Source organism: Pseudopipra pipra, chromosome 15, assembly GCF_036250125.1.
Source record: "Pseudopipra pipra isolate bDixPip1 chromosome 15, bDixPip1.hap1, whole genome shotgun sequence".
Lineage (NCBI taxonomy): Eukaryota > Metazoa > Chordata > Aves > Passeriformes > Pipridae > Pseudopipra > Pseudopipra pipra.
Genome location: NC_087563.1, coordinates 17569036 through 17591240, shown reverse-complemented (window position 1 = coordinate 17591240; position 22205 = coordinate 17569036). Strand labels below are relative to the sequence as shown.

At 42.1% G+C, this 22205-nt stretch overlaps 1 protein-coding gene across 3 annotated transcripts in view; it reads right to left on the bottom strand.

Annotated features, from left to right (window-relative positions):
- Positions 1-22205, bottom strand: part of FSTL4 (follistatin like 4) — a 197949-nt gene that overhangs the window by 15856 nt on the left and 159888 nt on the right. For 2 of the 3 annotated variants that reach the window (XM_064672241.1, XM_064672242.1), the window contains 4 exons: positions 11897-12017; positions 4681-4842; positions 3537-3671; positions 1995-2021 (listed from right to left, as the gene is read on the bottom strand). In XM_064672241.1, coding sequence (XP_064528311.1) covers positions 1995-2021; positions 3537-3671; positions 4681-4842; positions 11897-12017 — 445 coding nt within the window. The remainder of the gene's footprint in view (positions 1-1994; positions 2022-3536; positions 3672-4680; positions 4843-11896; positions 12018-22205) is intronic. The other variant, XM_064672240.1, reaches the window with a different exon arrangement.

The following is a 22205-nucleotide window of genomic DNA, read 5'->3' as shown; positions in this document are numbered from 1 at the left end:
GTATAGTAAATTCATTTTTAATGGAATTGAAAGAATATATGAAAATGTAAAAACAAAAATACCATTCCTGTCTTCCAGCCCTCTCTGTGCCAAGACTCCACATGCTTAAAGTTTGTTTGATGGATTCTTTGTCTGGAACAAATGCTCCCATCAAATACTACAGAACAACACAGGCAGGGGAATAAACCTGCTCTACAGATACTGAATTGTTTAGGAACATCAATAGTAAATCTGCTTTTCCTGCCCATGTTTTGCCTCTACATTGCTCATACTTTTATTTAAAATGTGCAAGGCTGATAAGCAGTAAGTCCATATTGTTTAGCAAAACCGTAATAAGACTTTCTGCAACCAACTTCTTAGCTGTTCTTTAAATATTATTGTACTTCTGCATCTGGTGGGGTTATCCAACTGCTTTCTTTAAAAAGGAGCAGAAGGGATGCTGTACATAAACAGCATTGTGCAGAAGATGCTGGACTGATTAGAAGCCCCAGAGATTTCATTTGCAAGCAGAAGGGAGACAGCAATTCTTAGTGCCTGTAATGCCATTTACAGGAACATCAGCAGTGAAGAGCCTCCTCAGGGCCCTGCACCAGGCACTTGGGGGTATTTGGGAAGAAGTGCTGGGTTAGGTGGCTGTGCCACCTCTCCTGACCTCCAGCCAGCTGCATTTGGCTTGGGCTGGACTGGCTCAGAGCTCATGCAGTGTATTTGCTCCGTGTGCCTGTTTGCGGCCAACAGAGGCACACCCAGGGTGCAGCACACATCATTAAGCACTGGCACCTTCCTTCTGCCCCTAAAATCCTCTGTGCTGAGCCCCAGCCACGCAGAAAGCTCCATGCTGAGGGCATGAAGCCCAAGTGCTGTTTTGGGTCCTGGAGGTACTACTTGTGAAGGGGCAAAGGGAGCGGGGCAGCCCTTCCCAGAGGAGGCAGGGGATGGAGGGAGGGGGTCTGCAGTGGGCAGGGGGACGTGGCCCACAGCAGTTTGTCACTGCACAGAGACCTTTCCCACCCAGCTGGAAGGACACCAAGGTCCCATCTGCCTCACATGCAGCTGGCAGATCTAAGAACTGCCTTACACCTGAACTTCAGCCCCAGACCCTTCCTGCAGTGAGTGGACACCTTGCCCACAGCCCCCCAGGAGCCTGAGGGTCCCCATCCACACTCCGTGGCTCCACAACCCCAGGGACAGATGGACAACCTCTGGAAGAGCCCTTTGGGCCATTGCATGAAGCACCTTACAGGATGTTTTGGGAATTATGACAGCACTAGCATGGACAAAATCAGACAATTTTTCACTTCAAGGGCCTCCATAATATCTTTGGGTCAATTAGCTGCTTAGGATGGTTTATTTTTCCTAATTTGGCTTCCAAGACACACAGATGTTGACCTTGTGCAGGGCACACTATAAATTTGATCAAACCAGAGATCTTAACTGCCAATTAAAACAAGGAGAAATGGGGCAACCTTTACCCTGCATCGATTTAACAGAGAGAAGGAAGAAAATCTGTTGTGGTTTAGGTTTTTTTTGCCTAACGGTCAAGAACACAATTTCTGCTGCTCACCTAGAACACATCAATACATGCTACTGAAAAGGAAGAGCTTGAATTGCTTGCTTAAAAATGCAGTGTATTGAATTTATGCCTTACTTGTTCAATTATGGTAATTTGGGAGCACTTCTGACACTTGTGTGATTGTTAATGCAGCTTCAGAATCTCAGGCTACTCACATTTGTGGCAGTATATATAAAATTCATATTTTTATATATTTTATGGTCATCCCTTATTTCAGAGTGGGAAAATGGAAGAAGTTATAGGTAGGAGAGTGACATCTCTTATTTGAATAACTTAGCTTTTAAATGTCTGGTCTGTACTTAATCTGGTAACTGTGAAAGCTGACAGGGTTAGTGGTAAGTCAGTGGAGAATGGCCCATCATGGAATTATTAAAGCAGACAAGCACATTATCACTACAACAAAAGAACTTTACTGCAGTACCTTCCTCTCGCCACAGTATGTTTGCAACTGCAGCATCAGAATATTGGGAAAGCCAGAAAATAACCAGGAAAAGAAAAAAAAACAACAAAACAATGTCAAAACTTTCATTGTAGCAAGTAACTGAATAAATACTCACGTTTACATGAACTGTTTAATTGGTGAAAACTTTGTAACATTCATTCAAGTAAAATATCAGGAAAGACAGAGAGTTCTAAATACATTTGCCCCTCTAGAGACAATTCAGAAACTTTGTCATGGAAAAAGTCCTGCCTGAAATGAAGGGGGACTGTAGCCTGTGCAAAGATCAGTGACCTCCCAGAGAGAAGCTGTTCCCTTCAAATGCAGCTGGAGGCACAGCACAGGCTGGGATTGTCTGTGCAGGTTCAACAAGGAAACATGACATGGAATTATTGGCTCATTAAGGTTGGAAAAGACCTCTAAGATCATCGAGTCCAACCATTAACCCAGCACTGCCAGGTCCACCAACATCTTTCAGAAGAAGCCTGAGACTGGCAGCTACAGCAGCCACACACTTGGCTGCATTTTTCTTGGATCTTCTTGCAACCACCTTCTCTTTTAGAATTCAGATACACTTTGAAAGTACACCTGCATTTGAACTTCTGTTTAAGATAGATCCAATTATTTCTCAACATCCTGTAATTTCCTTTGCTCCAGTATTCAAGGGAAAACGACTAATGTTAAAAAGAGTACATAAATCTGGTTAATGAAGAATAGAATATATTTTCCAAAGATTCTCCACAGGGGCCTATATTTATGGGTAACTTTGTTTCCAATTCTTGCTCTATATTAACAGCCAGAAAAGCAGCAAAAATCCCATTTGCACCTAAACTTTTAGTACCACCATAAACCCAGGCAATCTCCCAAGTAGTTAAGATGGCAGAATTAGGAAGGATCAGGCCTCTGGGAGCTTTTCCATTGGGGCAACTAATCAGCTCCTTCAGTAATTGGGTTTTGGGGACAGTGTGGTCATGATAACACTGCCACACTCCTCCAGGAGACAGGAGGGAAGAATATTTGGCTTTGAAGTGGAAGATAATTTCACACTGAGGGAAATTTATTCTGCTAGTTAGTGATGTAAAAACAGGTAAAAGAAATAATTTAATCACTACATTTTTCAAACATCTAAATATTTGAGAACGACTGGTAACTAGCTTCAAAAGAAGAAATCTCATAAAGAAATCAATGAGATTTATAGAATTTGACAAAATACTACATTTTGGATTCTCTGATATCTAAAGTTCTGGCAAATTTTCTACTCTAATAAAGCTGTTACCCATCCCACACTCAGTGTACTTCTGGCACATGAAAGGCACCACTGGCCTGAGCAAGATTTTACCTTCTCTGAGTGATTCCTACCCAAAAAAGCATCCAACCCTCTGATGAAGGTGCAGTCAGAACTGTCATCACCTTATGGAACAGTCCAACAAACTGCATGCAAATGGCCTGAGCTATTAAATTACATGTATGCCATCACATTTGTACATTCTTTAAAGAAATCAATCCATGGAAAATGAAGCTTACGGGTCTTTCTTGCTGAATCTTCGATGAAAAGTGAAGATATGTCCTCGTCCACTCCCACCTCGTTTTTGGCAATGCAGGTGTAGGCACCAGTGTCCTCGTACCGAACGCTGCTGATGTGGAGTTCACTCCCATTTGCTGGAAGAAAGACACTCATAAACAGAGTTTCTCACCACTGCTAATTGCTGTTCCTGTCCTTAATTGCCTTCCATCATCACAGGCACTCAGTGATGGCTCAACAGGGTGGCTTCACCCTGTTTCTCCATATGGAACTACAGGTTTCTGGGGATTCTCATGACATTTTGCTTCTTTCCTTTAGCACATACACACTCCACACCAGAAAAGAACAAAGAACAATACTGAGAACCAATAATAAATTACATTTCATTTATTTCTTCTTCCTGTTAAAAAACTGCTTTGGCTTTAGCGAAGAAAAAATAACTTCAAATTTGCAAATTGTTTTTTGTCAGATCACCAAAAACTTTGGTTTGGGAGGGATCTCTCTACAGTTCTTCCTACCATTTTGCTTTCCAGAGTGGGACCACTGCCTAAAACCTTTGAAAGATGTTGAGTTACCACACCCAACATGCAGGGATATCAGTGCTGCCCACACTGGCTGAGGGCTGCAATCCACCACAGCCACACTGGGACATGTATTGGGGGGGTGTTAATATTTTCACACATAAAATTGCAAATAAGTATTTTTGCCTTTTGCTGTGTCTGGTGCACCCTCATTTGAACAGGGACACACAGGAGCTGAGCCCAATTCCTTCAGAGAGCCCAGCGTGTGCCTGATTCTCCGCCGACCCGCATCCAGTGCAGGCTTAGATCTGAACAAATAATTTAATGGATTTCTCTTCAAATAATTTAATGCATTTCTCTTGTGATGTGCTGTGCCCAAGAAGCCAGGCGGTGGAGGAGCAGGCAGGCTGCCTTTGAACAGAATGCCTTCCCCACTTACATCAATCGATACCGCGTTTCCCGAGGAATTCACAGGAGAAAGATAAAAAGAAAGAACAGGGGGGTTGTAACACGATTTCCAACAACTGCGGCTTAGCAAAGCACAAGAACTTCTGGTTTAAAGTGCAAAATAATCCTCCTTAATCCCCGTCTACAATACTTTAATTAATCAAAATTCTGTTCTTACCGAGGAGCGAGAGCTGTTTGGACAGTTTGGGCGTGATATCGATGCCGTTCTTGAGCCAGGTAATTCGGGGATTAGGGATGCCCTCGGCGTGACACCTGAGGCTGGCGGACACGCCCGGCTCCTGCGCCTGCGTCTCGGGGTACACCCGGATCACCGGAGGCACTGCGGGAAACAAGGGATTGGGCACTCGGAACCCCCTCGCCGGTGCCACCCCCCAGAGCTGCAGAGAGCTCTGAGCCTGGAGCTGGGCAGAGAAACAGCGCTCTGGCCTCCAGGGCAAGCTCCAGGAATGGTTTCCTACAGCTCAGCCTGGGGGGCAGGACACAGAAAATAATTTCCCGAGCCCTGGCACAGGTTGCCCAGAGAAGCTGTGGCTGCCCCACCCCTGGAAGTGTCCAAGGCCAGGTTGGACAGGGCTTGGAGCAACCTGGGCTGGTGGAAGGTGTCCCTGCCCATGGCAGGGGGGTGGGATGAGATGGGCTTTAAGGTGCCTTCCAACCCAAACCATTCTGTGATCCTCTGATTCTGTAACAGAAAACAGTAAGCTAACACACCAAGGCCAGGGAGCAACTCTGAGATCCAATCTTGTATTTAGACCACTCTTGCTTGTTCTTGCTTTCATTAAGTGACTGATCAAACTTAATAGTTGGATTAAAACCTAAGGTGGGTTTTAATTTACAAGTTACTACTTACAAGTTACAGGATGAACTTCAAATCTTCACTGAGTCTGGTAAGGAAGGAATTGGAGTTTTTGCCTATTAGAAGTAGCCTAATATTCAGCATTAACTGAGTATCCATCAGGAAGTAGCCTGTGTATTTACTACCTCTTATTCTGAATAAATAAAGTGTTTATCAATTACTTCTTTTCACTGAGAGGTTTTCAAAAAGTGACTTACCTCATTTCAGGAAGGCCCCTCTGAACCACTTAATACACTCAATTGGCAGAACTACTAATTATATTACAATTTCAGAGATGCTCATTGATTTTCAATCATGTTGCCTTCACTGCTCAAACCAACAAGGCTTAATACCACCCATTAACTCTTTCTTACCAATTTACTCACAAACTACAAAAAGAATTTGCAATATTGCAACATCAGTGAAAGACACCAGTGAGACTCTTTCACCTCAAGGGACAGATAAAAGGAAATGTGAGGATGTGCCATAACAGGGCTGATGGTGTTTGTGTTTCATAATGAAGGGTTCAACTTTTCCACCAAATTAGGAGATTTTGGGGCCCATGATGTAGCTGAGGAAAATGAACAACAACTGCTGGCACTGGTGGAGGACAGAGGAAGATTTGTGGGTTGTGTTTTGTTTGTTTGTTTGTTTTAAGAAAGCCTGAATGAGTTAATAACAAACTTCTTCTGGAAATCACTGGCTTAAGGTATCAAACTCAGTGCTCTATTTTTATATAGTAACTCATTAGGCTCCAGGATTATCAAAACTAAATTGTCTTAACAGTTGCTTTAGAATAAAATGAAATCCTGGTTTGCAGCTTGTTATGTGTCTATACATCCATATGGGGACAGTTTAAATAAATACATTCTCCAGCACACACTTTCCATCTTCCTATTTCTATTTTTTATGGGTCTTACCAGAGAAGTAATTTTACTTCTGTCTTCTCCACCAACTGCCAAGCATTAACCAGAGCTGAGTCGTCAGCTTGGAAGGAAATCAGCCCCCACAGAAAGCCCTCAAGTCTACTTGGGTTTTATGGCTTTAAAAGTGAGAGACTGTTGAAGTGTAATGTGAGAGGAAATGCCTACAGCCAACTTCAGAGGAAAAAAAAAACCAGGGACTTCTAGCAAAGGAATGGCTTTGAACTCCACCTCTGCACTGGACCTGTGAGTTTAGTTCCCTGTCTTCTATTTCCACTACTTGAAAAGAAAATAAAATATGTTGTAAGGTGAGGGAAGCACCATCCAATAGCTTTTTAATCAGGGGGTTACCAAAAAGACCAGGTTTGTTTTATTAAACTGAGTGTTCAATTTCTAAATAAAAGCATTTACTACCACTTTATCTCCTCTTCCCCACATTACTGTCAGGTTTGCAGCCCCTCCTGACTTCAGGAGGTGACAAATCCAAGGGGGAGGAGAGCAGGGGAAGGGACCTGCTGCTGGAGGTGCTGGTGGCTGTTGGAGCCACCCCTGTGTTTATTTAAGGCACAGTTCCCAAGCAATTCTGGGGAATAAGACTGGGAATCATTTCATCAGTATCTTAGAAAATGAACTTAAATTTCTTTCAGTCAGTGTGTCCAGGCACAACAGGATAAAGACAGTAATTTTTGTCCACTTTGACAGAATTTTATGAAGGTCCTGCACTCAATGCTTGTCTCACCTATTATTTGCTTGCTACTAGTAACATTTTGTGAATGAAATGATTTACTATCTGAGGTGCACTGAAAGCCCCTGTGATTTATTCAGACTCACAGCTGGAAGGTGCTGTGTCTCCTACAAACCCAGAGGAAAAAAAAATTACAACATCCAAGGAGGTCAAGTGCCCAAATCCGGGTGAAATCAACTGATTTGGCTGAGATGCCTCGTGGCCAAAGGCATCAGAGCAACATCACTCCAAGTCTGGTGTCTTCTTCTCACCTGCCAGCTCTCAGAGACAGAGCCCATCCCAGTCATCACCAATTTAATGCTCTCAAAACCAGTGGGGGCTGATATTTTCTTGTCATTGTTTGCTTTAGGCTTTCCTGTTCATCTGGGCACTCGTGCCAGCTCTCCCCATGATGGTCACGACCACTGTGATCCCCAGAATTAGGGCACTCCTTCAGAATCAGCCTCACACCTTGAGAGTCTGCACGTGACTAATCCACCTATTTTACCTGCAGGGCTGAAAACACAATAGATTTATACTGCAAAAGGTAGCTCAGAGGTCCCAGACACTGAATCAATGCTCTGCACGAAAATTTCCTCAACTTAAATTTATAGCAAGGTATCTTTCCAAGAGTGATTAGTAAGGGAACTGGGTTTTTTTCACCTACAAAAAAAGATGTGTTGCACCTCCATTCCTGCTCTCTTATAATTTTCCTGCTCCTTCTACTTTTAAACTTTTTATTTTTTCTCCCTTGTCTTACATATTTCACTGCACAGGTAAATTATTGCATGCAAATGCCTTGTGATAACAGCAAACTGCAGAATGCATTTTTATTGTCCTTGCTACAAATTAATACATTCCAAGTAAGCACATTTTTACTTTAAACTTGCAAAGGTTTCAGCTCCAGACTTTAGGATATATGGATTACCCTTTGCTTTTTCCCTGGGTGAATATATATCATCGCTAACCATTACCGTGTCTGCAGCCAAGGGCAATATAAAAATGCCATTATCTTAAGCAAAGTAGGAAAAAAGAGGCATTGAAACAAGCAGGAGATTGGGTAGATTGCCTACTGCTGCATACTGAGCAGCACCTCAGTTGTGAGCAGCCCAATCCATTCCAGCAAAGCAGCTCAGGTGATAAAGCACACGATGAGCACAGATGGTGGCACCCAGGCCCACAGACATCCATTGCTGCTGCAGGAGCTCTGTACTCCAGGGGCTGGTAATAATTAACAGATTAGTCATTTACTTGAGATGTTTCACTCTCTCCATTTATGATTTGAAAGGAGTTTGCAGCACTGTATGTTTGCTCTTGAAAAGCCACATTACCAAAACACCCGTGCTCGGAACCTCTCCCTGCCACTGCAAAATCTGTCCTATTGGACCCTTATAATTGGGCTGAGGATCAAATGGCTTTTTAAAACTGCTTTCAAGGAATACAATATTCTGATTTATGCTGATGTTTTCCTGAGTGCAAGGACCAAGGAAAATGATGCCCTACACTCAGCAGTCTCTTGATTTGCAAACTATCAATTTTCATAGTTGATTACAATTTTATGAGATTCTTTATCCTCAGCAACTCTTTTTTCCTCTTGAAAGTGATAAATTGCTTTTCCTCCCTACAGTTAGTGTATGCTGTACACATTTCCCAAGCAATATCCATACGTAGGAGAGAACATAATTTTCCTACTGTTCTTGGCTTCTCCTGATCAAAGATACCAGCACACAAAATGAATTTTTCATTCTTAAACTGTTTAAACACTGCCTTTCAGCACTTTCTTTTCTTCCAAAAATGTTAAGGGCCAGATGTATAAATACACTGACTTAAATTTTACCACTGACTGTGAATTCTAAGATTGCTCAGCTCAACACAAACCTCCCACCCCAACCAGGCTGCATTTCACAGGTGCTTCTTGCCCAGATGTGAGCCAGTGGTTTGGGGCACTCATCTGGTGCTCTTCACATTTTCTGCCTAACAGGATTCTCATCTCTGCTTGTCAAAATGAGCATCTGGACCTACCCACATTATTTGGGATATCCTGAACCAGCTGATACAAAGGGAAGTGCTGCAAAGCAATGAGCAGTTGAGCAGCAGTAGAGCTCCAAATCCCAGAAACTTCCGATGTTGTCAAAATTGGGCTGCAAAATTTCTATTTAAGCTCATATTTCCTAACTTTCTATATCCCTTAAGCAATGCAAAGCCAGTGTTACGTTCTAAAAAGAGGCAAGGCAGAAAGCAAGATAAAGAGAATATAGTATGTTCAATAAAAGCCCATGAAGTGAGCACATAGAACTAGGATCAGATTCTTTTGTAAGCTGGACTGGTGGGTCTCAGTGGGAACAGTAAGACAGGGCCCAGGTGGTACAAAAAGGATCCAAGGACACTGGAAGAGTTACTGCAGCTTTGAAAACACTGAATTAACTGAAAAACAGTCTAAAAGTTTGAAACTGTCTGTACAGACACAGTGAGCTTGGGAAGGGTTGGGGATAAACCCTTTTACTGCCAGTTGGCTCTTCTTTCTCTATTCTCTCCCAACAGACAAACTTGGGAGCTGTCAAAAAAAAATTCTGATAACTTTTTTTCTGATAATTTTTTTTTGTGGAATAAAAACCCCCACACGTTTTTGATGTTAAAAGTAGATCAGTGCCTCCCCAGAGGAGACAGGAGAGCAGATACACCCGAGTTCTGGCTGACTTAGTTCTGTCACATTCTCTTACCGTTTTAGTCCAGTACAGGGAAGCAACAAAAACCCTCCTGTGTAGAAGATGGAGTTTTTAGTTTGATACAGACAGACAGAGACAAGCCCCAGCGCTGAGCAGAGCCCATCAACCACACTTAGAGTCTCAGCATCTTCCCTCTATTCACTTTGGCTCAGTTTCTTCCCTCTACTCCTGTCAAGAAAAATTCCTCCATTTGTCCTTTAAGCTATTGAAACCCGAGGTTTCCCTGCAGAGGGCTCTGCCTTGGGAACCCCCTGATGCATCTGAAATCCAGCAAGGCTGTCCTGCCATCAGGGCTGTCACCCCAACATCAGTTGCTGGACAGAGGCAGAAAAGAAGAGAATTTAGTGATGTGGGCAGCCATCCAGCCACATCAACAACTGCAAAAACCTGGCTTTGAAAAGCCTAATGGCACACACAGGAATATCAGATCTGTAAGACAAAGATTCCTGCACTGTTTTCGAGCAAGCCTGGGTTGATACCAGAATGTCTGGCATTTTATTCAGTATTTAGTGACTATACAGCAACATTAAAAAGCCAACAAGAAAAGTGGGGTTTTTTTGTATAATGGCATTTTTCTATCAGCAAGAAAACCCCTGTGCAGCTGTTGTGTGAAACTTCCACTTAAAAGAAAATGTGATCTTTCAACAGCAAGTTAAATCTAAGTGGCAGGCACGAGTATGAACAGATCACCCCCTCCCCACACTCCATCCAGCATTCCTCTCATTCTGGTTTTAGTTTCAAAGCCTTTGGGCCTTCTATTCTCAGTGATGATAAAGTCTACATTGTTGTCTGCCAACTAAACTCCATTCAGGCCTCATAATACATCACATAATAGACACGGGATTAAGTTGTTAGCTGGCTTTTCTTTCAACTGCCATTCATCAACCAAATAGCACTTTGAGGAAGGAAACCTATTTTCCCAGCTGCAGCTTGCACAATTTAGTTATCCACATTGCCAAGATTTACAGTTTACTCTCTCAAAAGATGACAAATTATTATGGAGAGACATTAAGTCAGTTTTCATTCAAATCAAGCGGGTGCCTCGTGCTCCCCTCCAGGTACTCGCTGTGCTGGGGGAGCACTTCCATCCAGCACACCTGGTTTTTAACTTAAACCTAAACCTCATGTCCACCATGGCTCTTCTTAACATCCATAAATACCCCTTTTTACTGTTCCTCCTCTCACTATTAACCTGTGTAACCTGCTCTTACCAGTTGAAAGCTCTCCTTTGTGCATGCCTGCACACATGTAGAGAAAGGACTTGATATTAATTTTCCTTAGATTTCTTCTAATAAAGTTATTGAGTTTTCCTTAAATATAAACACTTCCATACCAGAGTATGTCAAAATCTGCCCATAGTTAGCAATGGGTGACCCTGTCTCCTGTTCTGGAAATACTGCTGGACATATTAGCACATGGAAATAAGGGTTTAAAGCTGGAAAAGGATGTTGCTGCTGGGGAGGTGGATACTCCACGGGCTGCTCCCTTGATGAAATGCTGGTTTAATCTCATGTAATTTTAAACTAAATCCGACTGACTGAGTTTGAGGTCAGGAGAAAGATAGCGAGTGCCTCAATATAAATTCCACCAGGCACAAATGTGGTCCAGGGGACGGAGGTGAACGAGAATGCTGGAATATGGCCCGTGTGATTCTCTCACCCGTAAAATGGTTTGCCCTCATTTTGCAACCCAGTGGGCCAGTGTAAATAGCCCTCAGTGAACCAAGCTGAGTACAGCAGGGCAGGAATCTGATACATAGCTGGGAGTTGGATGGCTAGTTTTGGAAACATTGCTGTATTTATTTAAATATTCTGGGCTATTTCATGCAACAGAAATGATTTTCTGGAAGAAGAAATTATCGAGGCAACACTTGTGTTGACAAAAGTAGTAATTAGTTTAAGAGATGCTTTGAAATAGTGGTCTGAAGTCTATGGAGGTGTCAGTGACAGCTTTTCTGACAGTGAGGATCCCTGCTGAAGGCCAGGTAATCACACACAGCCCCCTTGGCACTTTTCTTTCTGACTGTGAGTGAGCCCTGAGCCGCGCTCGCTCTCGGGCACAGAGAGTTTGGGCCGTGGCTTCACACACCTCTGTGTGAACGAGGCTAACACACAACTTTTCTCAGGGAAGGTTTTCACGGAATGTCATATATGCCATTTACTAACCATTCACCTGAAGGATGTGGGTCTGATACAGCTCCTCGTAGCCGTAGGCATGGCAGGTGTAATTGCCCATGTGCACGGTCGTTACCTTGGTGATGTAGAGGGAATCATCCTCTCCGAAATCCTGCATGGAATAGAAGACAGGAAAGGTGCCTTGTTATTTAGTAACAATATTTTAAACACTCCGTGAATGGAGACTACCTGTTCAGTGGGTTTGATGGTATCACAGCCTGGGGACGCAGCTTGAATTCTGAACAGGAGGTTTTAAAGTTCATGAATCAACAGGCAGGGAGGAAATGAGAGGTGATTTAAGAGTAAGGAAAGCATCTCATCTGAGAATACAAACTTTTGTGCTGGTTGCTAACAAGGTGCTCTTTGCACATAAAAAGATGGCAAGCTCCTGCTGTTTAATTTATGGGGGGAATTTAATATCTCCCTGTTAACCTCAGACACATAAAACGCAAACCTTTGGGTGGGTTCAGGGTTCCTTTATCTGTGCTGGTTCTTAGAAAAGGCACTGCAGCCTTGAGACTTGAGGAGAAAGAACTGAAGCTGTTTGTCACTTATCTCAGACAATATCCTAGGCAGGAGACAAGCAAGTAGACAAAAAGCCTTTTCTCAGACAAACCTGTTTAGATCTGTAAATGTTTAACAAGTATCTTTCTTCATCCCCTTCATCTTCCTAGATCTGCTCTTGCATTACTTCAATTTTTGACTATAGATGGGGAGGATATGAGTTAGTAGAGATGTTTTGGCACTTGAATATGCTGTACAAGTGCTCTGCTTAGGAATTTATTTCAACTCATTATTTATTTATTTACTTCAATATTTATTTACCAAATTACAGCTAACAGAACCAAGCACTGATGGGTATGTTAAGCAGCTTCTCTTGTTACTCCACTAACGTTCACACTTCTGCAGCTCCACAGTGTTTGCATTTCTATGCAAACCCTGGAGGATACATTTAAAAACAGTTCATGAGCTTAAAGAACGATTTTCCTGTAATCATCCCCACGTGGGAAGCATGCTAAACTGACCTCTTTGCATAATTTCACTGCAGTATTATGGGAAAATCTCAAACTTCGAATCAGGAGGCACAAATCCAGTACAAGGGGGTGAGTGTTGGAGAGTGGCTTTGCTCCTGGAAACCCAAGGGCTTGTTTCCAAAGCTCCAGTGTGCAGCTGGAAGGCAGCCCAGGGGGCAAGGGGAAGCCCCTCCACGAGGTCCTGCCTGTGCCACCCTGGTGACACGGTCATGCAGCAGCGGGTGAGGAGGGGACAGCTCTGTGTCTGCCAGGGGGGCTTGACTGAGCAGGCCAGGGTGCACAGACTACACAGGAAGGTCACTTTGCTCTGCTGGTTGGGAGCCAGGAACCTAGTCCTAATTTCTTTGTGCTGGAGAGAAGGAATCTATGTGCCCTTCTCTGCTGCACCCATGGCAGCGCCAACACAAGAGTCACAGAATCATAGAATATGGTGAGCTGGAAGGGACCCATCAAGATCATCAAGTCCAATTCCTGGCCCTGCCCAGGACACTCAAGAGTCACACCATGTGTCTGAGAGCATTGTCCAAGCACTCTCTGAGCTCTATCAGGCTTGGTGCTGTGCCCACTGCCCTGGGGAGCCTCTTCAGTGCCCAACCACCCTCTGGGGGAAGAACCTTTTCCTGAGATCCAACCCAACCCTGCCCTGACACAGTTCCAGCCATTTCCTTGAGTACTGTCCCTGCTCTTCAGAGTGAAGAGATCTGTACCTGTCCCTCCACTTCCCCTCCTGAGGATGGAGAAGGAACCACCCCCCTGCACTGCTGCTGCTGCCAACGCCTGCCAGGTGCTCAGCAATAACAAGCAGGAGTTGTTTGATCACCGGATGGGCTGATTTCTAAACCAACACCATTTGGGGCTCCTTCCACCTCACATTTCCTGCCTCTTCACGGTGCACCTGCTGTGCAGTTTGAAGCTTTCCTTTCCAGCCACCACCTTTTGAACATTTTTTGAAGGAAGCTGCGGTTCTGCAGCAGCCGTGAGATGCCAGCTGGCACCTTCAAGAGAAGTACAAAGGAGCCCATCTCTTGCAGTATGGATTGATCTGGCACTACTTCTGCCAGCTCTTGAATCTTCTCCAAAACCTTCTGTCTGGCACTAGAGAAGTGTCTTCGTTCCTCTCCTCTCAGTAGCAGGTCAGCACTGGCAGGGGGGAGGGAATTTTGAGAACTTGCCTAGTTTTTAGACATGCTTTAAGGCAGATTTAGAGAAATATGGAGCTTACCAGCAGGACAATAACCCTTCCCAAAGCACAGACCTTCACCTGAGAAGGCACAGACATAACCATAACCTGGTTCTGTGGCAGTGCTGCCCCGATGGGCAAACATATCAACAATTACAAAGAATCAGAGTAAATCCACAGATGATCTGAAATCCATTATCTATCATCAAAAGCATCTCAGATATTATTGTCACCTCAATGTCAGGCAGACTCAGCATCTACACTGTGGGAGTAGCTGGTTAAGCTATCCAAGACATTATTACAAATATCTACTCAAAAATCCCCATTTCAAGCATTTGCCTGTTTTCTGGTCAGTTAGATCTTCCCTGATGGAAAGCAAAGATGCATGAGTAACTGCAAATAGAAAAGATATCAACCCTGTTCAAACGATATTTGCATGAGATAGAGAAAATGCCTTGTACTGGAAGGGACTTAGTAACAGCTTTTAAAAGTTAAAAGAAACTCAAATTGAGTTTAGATCAATAAAAGCAGGATGGCTACTTTTATGGAATGATTTATAAGGAGTTGTGGAAAAACAGGACAATAAAATCTTCTCTATTTAAGTAGGTTTCTTCCTTTAAGACATCTCAGAAACATATTCTGAGTGCTTGGTTTGTGCTCTGTAATTTTATGGACAATCTGTTTTTTCCAATGCATACAAATGTATTAATATAAGTAAAGACCCTTGCAAAAACAAACAGATGCAAGACTATAGTATTATTCTCTCCCTCTCTAAATGTGTTTTTCTTGAAAAGAGGGGCTTATGTTGGTAAAAACATGGTTTATGACTTTAAAAAAATATTTTCTGATTTCTAGTGCTTAAGAAAGTTATCAAGGAAGATTTAGGTTAACACTATCATTTATGCTGGGATGAAGGAAATTATCAGCTCTGTACTAGAATCTGCACACACAGTAAATTCATGTAAGACTACAGCATTATTAAAAATGAAAAGTGTTAGATGTGGAAAAGAAAAGGTGATTAAGAGATTAAAGGCTTGATACTGAACCTCTTGTTGCTACAAAAAGTAGTCTGAATTCTCTAAGAAATTAATGGCTCTTTCTGTGTGTTTATGGCAGCTCACAGTTTCTCCCTGTGTTTCCCTGTGGATATAATTAGTACATTAGGATTTCACAGCTACATTTTATATCTCTGGCTGCATTCTTATGCACAAGCACTTTCTGTGTGTGTATATTTGGGTATATTTGGAAGTACTGTAAAAACCAAGCCCCAGAGCACTAAGAAATGATGAGTCTTTGATTCCTTAATAGCCCCTAACTTTACATCTCACACTGGTCCCAGTCAGGAGTGCTGGGGCACAGTGGGAAGCTGTTTGCTGGGATGGGGTGGGCAGAGGGAAGGGGGAGAATTCAGGGTGGGAAAAGGCAGAGGAAACATTTTAAAGCTTCAGGTTTATTTCAGATGGCTTTTGCTTGTAAAGCCAGTTTTCCAAGTCACCACAAGTCTAAAAACAGAGTGAACCACAAACATCTATAAAACTGATGGAAGGTGATTCTATCACCCAGAACTATCCCAACTTCTAAAGCTGGAGTATTTCAGGGCTGTCCAGGAGGCTCAGCAAGTGCTGCACCACCCAGGGAGCTGGGACTGCCCTACCCCAACCCCAGGAATGCCCCACGGTGAGCTGGAAAGGCATTTAAATGTATTGTCCCATGAAACAGAACAGACAACCAGGAGAAAGGCAAAAAAAGTAACTTCTGAGACATGGTTTTCCTCATTTACCACTGAAGGTGAATTTTCACAAAGTCATATGGAATGGGTTGGGTTGGAAGGGACCTTAAAGCTCATCCATTCCCACCCCCTGTCATGGGCAGGGACACCTTCCACTAGCCCAGGTTACTCCAAGCCCTGTCCAACCTGGCCTTGGACACTTCCAGGGATGGGGTGTCCCACAATTTTCTTGTGAAGAGGAAGAAACAGAAGTGATGAAACCAGAGGCAGAACCCATGTAACCCCACAAAGTGATGAACTCTGCACCACAACAGCCAGATAGGCACAGGGTGTTCATCACCTCTATTTTATGAATTTCATTATAAAATAATTCTACACATTCTGATAAAAACCCCTCAGAAATCTATGCTTATAATTTCTCATAATTGATAAGGTCGACTAGTGGCAGCTGATAAATTGGCTTCTCCAGCAGTTTGCCTCATGTTTTCTCTCCCTTTTTCCAATAAAATGTTCTCTGCCCTTCATGAGCTTCTTTCATGTCTGGCAGTTACCCCTCAACTAAAGGGCTGATTAAATGACCTTAGAATATATTTTAACTTTTCAAGATTAAATAAATGCACCACCCTGCCTTTTACATTGATAACAGCTTGGTAATCTACAAAATATTAAAAAAAAAAAAAGCTGCTATTCACACAGTCAAATTCAGAAAACAACAAAGCAGATACCAGAAAATGGATGTGTTCTTTTTTTTTTTGTATTGTATTTCCTTTCCATCAGTACTGATTACCCAAGGCATCGCTCTCTCCAAACACAGGACGTTCCATATTTATTTATCCCCTTCCCATTCCAAGGCATTCCCTGGGCACGGGCTCTGCCGGGGCTCGGCGACACCGCGCTCGGAGACATGGAAAACGTGGACACTGCCTGGAAATCCTGCTCACGTTCTGTCCCAGGTGAATCCAACCTGTGACTGTAACACCACAAAGCTCCTGCTCTGACACCCCGGAGGGAGCTGGGGGAGAGGAGCCCCGTTAACCCTGGATATGGATCCAGCCCCAATGCCAGGGGGTGCCAGGCACCCGCCACCCACCTTGTCCTGCCTGCTGCAGATGCTTCTTCATGAAGCTTCCCAACATACCTTGGGGCTGTTCCAACATTTTTGGCCAACTCTCCTGTTTTCCAGGAATTTCGAAGAGGAGTTAGTATAAAGCAGATTCAGGCTCATTATTTTTTAGGTTAACTTCCAACTTGCTCAAGAAAAAAACTCCAATAAGGAACAGAAAAGCCAATCCCAGAGACACAAAAGCAGAGACTCCCCCACCTCCCCAGCTCTGGGGGAGGCACACTGGCACATGTCACCCTGCAGTGTGGCACTACTGCCATGGGCAGGGACACCTTCCACTAGACCAGGTTGCTCCAAGACCATCCAACCTGGCCTTGGACACTTCCAAATTCAAGAAAAACACCACCCTGATTTCACAGTCACTAAAATGTTTTAACTAGTTCCCATGAAAAAAGCTTGCCTGATCCTCACAGTCCCAGAAATCTCTCTCTCTGATAATGTTTACAGGGTTTTAAAACGAAATGTACCCAAGCATTTAATAAGACTATTATTATTCAAAATCTACAACAATGGCTATCACTTTGGAAACGATTTCTCCTCACTAATCAAATGTCTCTGATCTTTTTTTACAATAGATTCATGAGTGATTCATATAAAAATAATAAAAACTAAATTAGTCATGGGCTCTTAAATCACTTTCTTTGGTGTTTTTAATAATTCATTTCCAGAGACAAGCTGAGAACTTATGCTTCATTAATATTATTTGTTCTTGGTTTTACACATGCTATCACTTTAGTCATTTACATGGAGAAAAAAATCAGCCTTAAGCAAATGCCAGAAAACTATTGCAAACACAGCCTGATGGGACATTAATTTATCTTTTCTTGTTTTTCTGCTCAAAGAATTTAACACAACATAAGACTTTGCTGGTGAGCCAAAAAAAAAAAGTTTTTGCTTGAACATATGGAAATGAACTTTTTAGATAGTTGTGTAATTATAATATAGATAAAAAACGGGTGAGTTTTATATCCTGAGAAACTCAGAGACAACATTACAAGAAAAATCAATGGTAGGTACATGCCTCTAAAAATGCAAGTGGATACAATTTCTGTAATCTTCATTATGGCAAAATGTGAGGCTCTATATTCTGAAAGTACTGCCAGAAGTAATTTTCCACTTAACCTCTGCTTTAGAGCCTGCAAAGACCTTAAGGAAATACAAGGATTTTGTAAACTTTGATTCCAAAGTGAACAAATTTGGCTCTAAAGGTGCAACTTTGTGTCATTCGCTCCCATCGCTGCAGCATCTGGGTTTGATCATTTTAACAGCCCAAATTCCCTTAGCAGGGAATTAATGGGGTTTATTTTTTTTATTATTTAACAGTGAATCTACATTAAAAACATGAGGGTATCACCTTCATACAGACTGTTTTAATGGGAAAACTAATGCCAGGGAGTTGCACTTTAAAGGTTGGCTGTTTGCTTTGGGTTTCAAACATTAAAGATGGCAAACAACTTGTTAGAAAAGCTGAGTTTTGAACTAATGATCTAAGGCCAGTTTGAGTTAAAATGTACAGATAAAAATGAAATCAGTAATGAAAGACACTAAAGAGTTTCTGCTCTAGGTACTTGCATTACACTTGGGAATTCACCACGTTCTTATCTACCTGTACACCACAGTATTTGTTTTCTTATGGTAATCCTCTCTTCTCTGTTGTTTGTGTCTGCTTCTGAAGGAATAACTTATGTTTATAAATTTTATCAATTTATGTATTTTTCTCTGGAGATAATGTCAAATCATGTGAAACAATGCCCTGTAAATATTATGTAAGTACCTTTGACTCCATGAGGAGTTTATTATATTTTCAAATTGAGGAATGCTTGCATAAGCATATATTTGGGAAAATGTACTGCCTGTTCCTAGGAGGCAAAAGTATATTATTTTGAAAGATGACACATCTGAACCACTTCACTATTTGTAATCAGAAATCAATTTATAGCTATGACAATCTTATCAATTTCAGCTACATTATAGTTATTTTCTGCATGAGAAAAGTTGATGTGACTTTTTAAAGCAGAACTGCAAAGGGACTTCTAACGGATAAATAATATGCATGGGTAATTTATGGAGAAATAATATTTTTATGCTAAAAGCAATCTTAAATGTTTGCAAGAGAGATCGTTTAATTACATGTACCATTAGGATGGCTCTTCTTCAATAGCTGTGTGACAACTCATTAACAGAGCTCCTCACAGACAGGACAAGACAAATTATTACAAGTTGCTTATGAAAGCTTCTGATTAAGAGAGCAATGAAAAATTATTAATATTTTGTTGCCAATCAAGATATCACATAAAAATGATTTAACTAATGCACTCAAACAACCAGGCTTTATAGTTATCTCCAATCTTTCAGTCCTGTGCAAATTTAGGATTATCTAGGTTTTTGTTGGCTGTCTTTGTCACTTGCAATATTAATGTGGAACACGGTCATCCTTCTCAGACCACATTTGACATGAATCCAGAGAGAACAAAGCCAGGAAGGACCCTCAGCAGTGCCTCTCCTGTGCTGCTCTCACACCTGGTTGGAAGGATTCTGGTTTTTCTAGACTTGAGCTTCTATTTTCATCTGATTTCTTGAATTAGCATTTAGAAGAGAAAGAGTTTAATTGAAACATAATACCAGGATTTTTCCAAGTGTGTGACTATCCTGTAGGTCCGTATGTGATTACCATTGTGCCAAGAGCAGAGAGGATTTTCTTGAAGTTAAAAAGGTACAATTAATCTCCTGTTGCACTTCCAATTAGCCAAATTGCCAACCTTATTGTGAAAAGCAGAAATGCAATCGAGTTTCTGCTTGAGGCGCCCTAAAAGAAAACCGAAGTAATTTAATTAACTGCCTTCAAGTACATCAGAAGCACGCTGCCTTTACTTCCCTGCTGTCAATGCCTTTAAATAGATTATTGTTTAATGGGAGTTTCTGCACCCACAAAAGGCTGAACCTTTGAAGTGCCTGCTGCCACCTCCCAGCCTGTTGGACACACATGGCTGCACACACATTGCTGCATTTTCACATGTCACCTTCTCACAGCCAGGGCAGGTGACACCTCCGTGGGACAAGCAGCAACCCCAAACACGAGGTGTTCACGCTGCAGATGATGGCTCAGGTTTCACAACTACAGGACTTCAAAAACTTGGACTAAAGCTGGACAAGCTCGAGCAGTGGCCCCTGGGAATCTCATGATGTTTAGTGAGACCAAGTCCTGGTGCTGCCCCTGGGTCGGGGCAACCCCTGGTGTGAATCCAGGCTGAGGATGAAGAGATGGAGAGCAGCCCTGGGGGTGCTGGTGGATCAGAGGCTGGATTCACAGGTCAGCAAGGAAACTACACAGCTGTGTGCTTAAAAGATCAGAGTTTAACAGGCCTCCACCAACAGCTCACCAAAGACTTTCTTTCTAAATGCTCAGCTCTATGGGCCACACACCAACCAGGTACAGGCAAATGAATTTTTTTCCCCTTGCAAACAAGAAAGACTCAGTTAAAAAAGCTGCAGTCCCTTCCAACCCAAACCATTGTGTGATGCTATGATAAATAAAAAGACTGGATTTACCAGCTGAAGGACCCCCTTTCAGCCCTGCTACCAACCAGTGCTTCAGACCTGCAGGTGCCCATCCTTGGCAGCTACAGAGGGGATGAGTCTGAGCTCGAGCATCCCACAGAATGGCCATGGTGGCAGAGGGAAAAGGAAAAATGGCAATCCCCAAATTGTGCCACCTCAAGCAACCAGAACAGAATACAGATGGCAGCAAGAGATACAGAACATAAAAAATTTTATACAGCTTAATTAAAGATGAAAAAAGGTGTGGAGGTGTTCATTAGACTAAAAAATGTTGATGTGCAGTGGTAGCAGGTGTTATATGACAAGGTGATAGAGGTCATAAACTGACATGTGAAACATTAAAATTGAAGCATAAATCCTGGTTTTTTTCCCTGTGAGAATCTCAGTGCTCTTTTGATAGAGTTTCTCAGTGATATACTAGTTCAAACAGATCAAAAAGGGATTTTTTTTTTTTGCTGTATTACACTCCATGGGAGTGTTGAATCATTCAGGAACCAGTGAGCTTATGTGCAAAGACATAACTCTGCCTCTTAACATAGAATAATCAATGGGAAAGAGAATTACTTATAAGCAAATCAGAAATCCACTTGGGCTGGCACTAAATGATGGGAGGAACTGGCATTTCAGTCTGAAAATGTACTCAGCATTCTCTTTAAAATAGTAGGAGTTGCAAATGAACCCTCACAGCCAAGTGCTATCTGTCCTGCAAGGATGTGCTTCTACTCCAATTATTGCACTGTCATTTTATGTCCAGTTCACATATAAATTTTAATCCTTTAAGATTAATCTTACCATAGACAAAATTTCATAAATGTGAGATAAGCACCAAGAATTTTCATTATTTTTGGCCTATAAATTCTAAGACCACTCTTAAGCCTCCATTGCATTTCAGTGTCCTGCTCAAAGCAGTGACAAGAAATACATTTTAAAGGATAATACTTGCTTTGATGAAAAGAAAAAGATGTTTTGATGGTTTTAATTACTGAGTTTGTGTACACAGTAATCACCTATACATGGTGCACATGATTTTCTTGCTAAGGTAGAGCCAACAAATAAAATACTGAGATGCCGTGTGCATTTCTGTCCCATGTGCTGTAATTTTCCTGTTTTAATGCAGAAGAATAAACCAAAGATTTTTCCCATTTCAGCAATCCTGGATACACAACAATTTAGGGAGCTACAGTATTGACTGTAACAGCTCTGAACTGAGTGGTTATCAAATTAACAAGAGCTGAACGAAAATATAAATCAACTCTTGCTGTAGTGTAATTAAAATAAAACCTGATTTACCGTGTACTTCAATGCAAAGAGAAATGAAATACAGACCATATTTTCTGTACACTACTTTTCACTCTCTCCATAATTAAATGTTATTAAATAAATGACTAAGTTTATGCCATTATTCAGGTATTGTCTCTACTATCAACTATGACTCACAGATCAGACCAGCACCGCGAATTAAAAGAGATTCATCTTCCTTCCTGTGAGGGCATTGCCACACCCTGCTGAATAATCCCATTTTTAAACTGCTCCTCAGAAACAGCAGCCAAGGAATGAGAGAGGAGTATTGGCTGAAAGGCAAGTGAAACAGGAGGGAGAGAGATAGAAAAGTATTATTTGATTCAGGGAGAGGAGAGATTCATTGCCAACCCCAAATGTATTGTTTCACGCTCTCG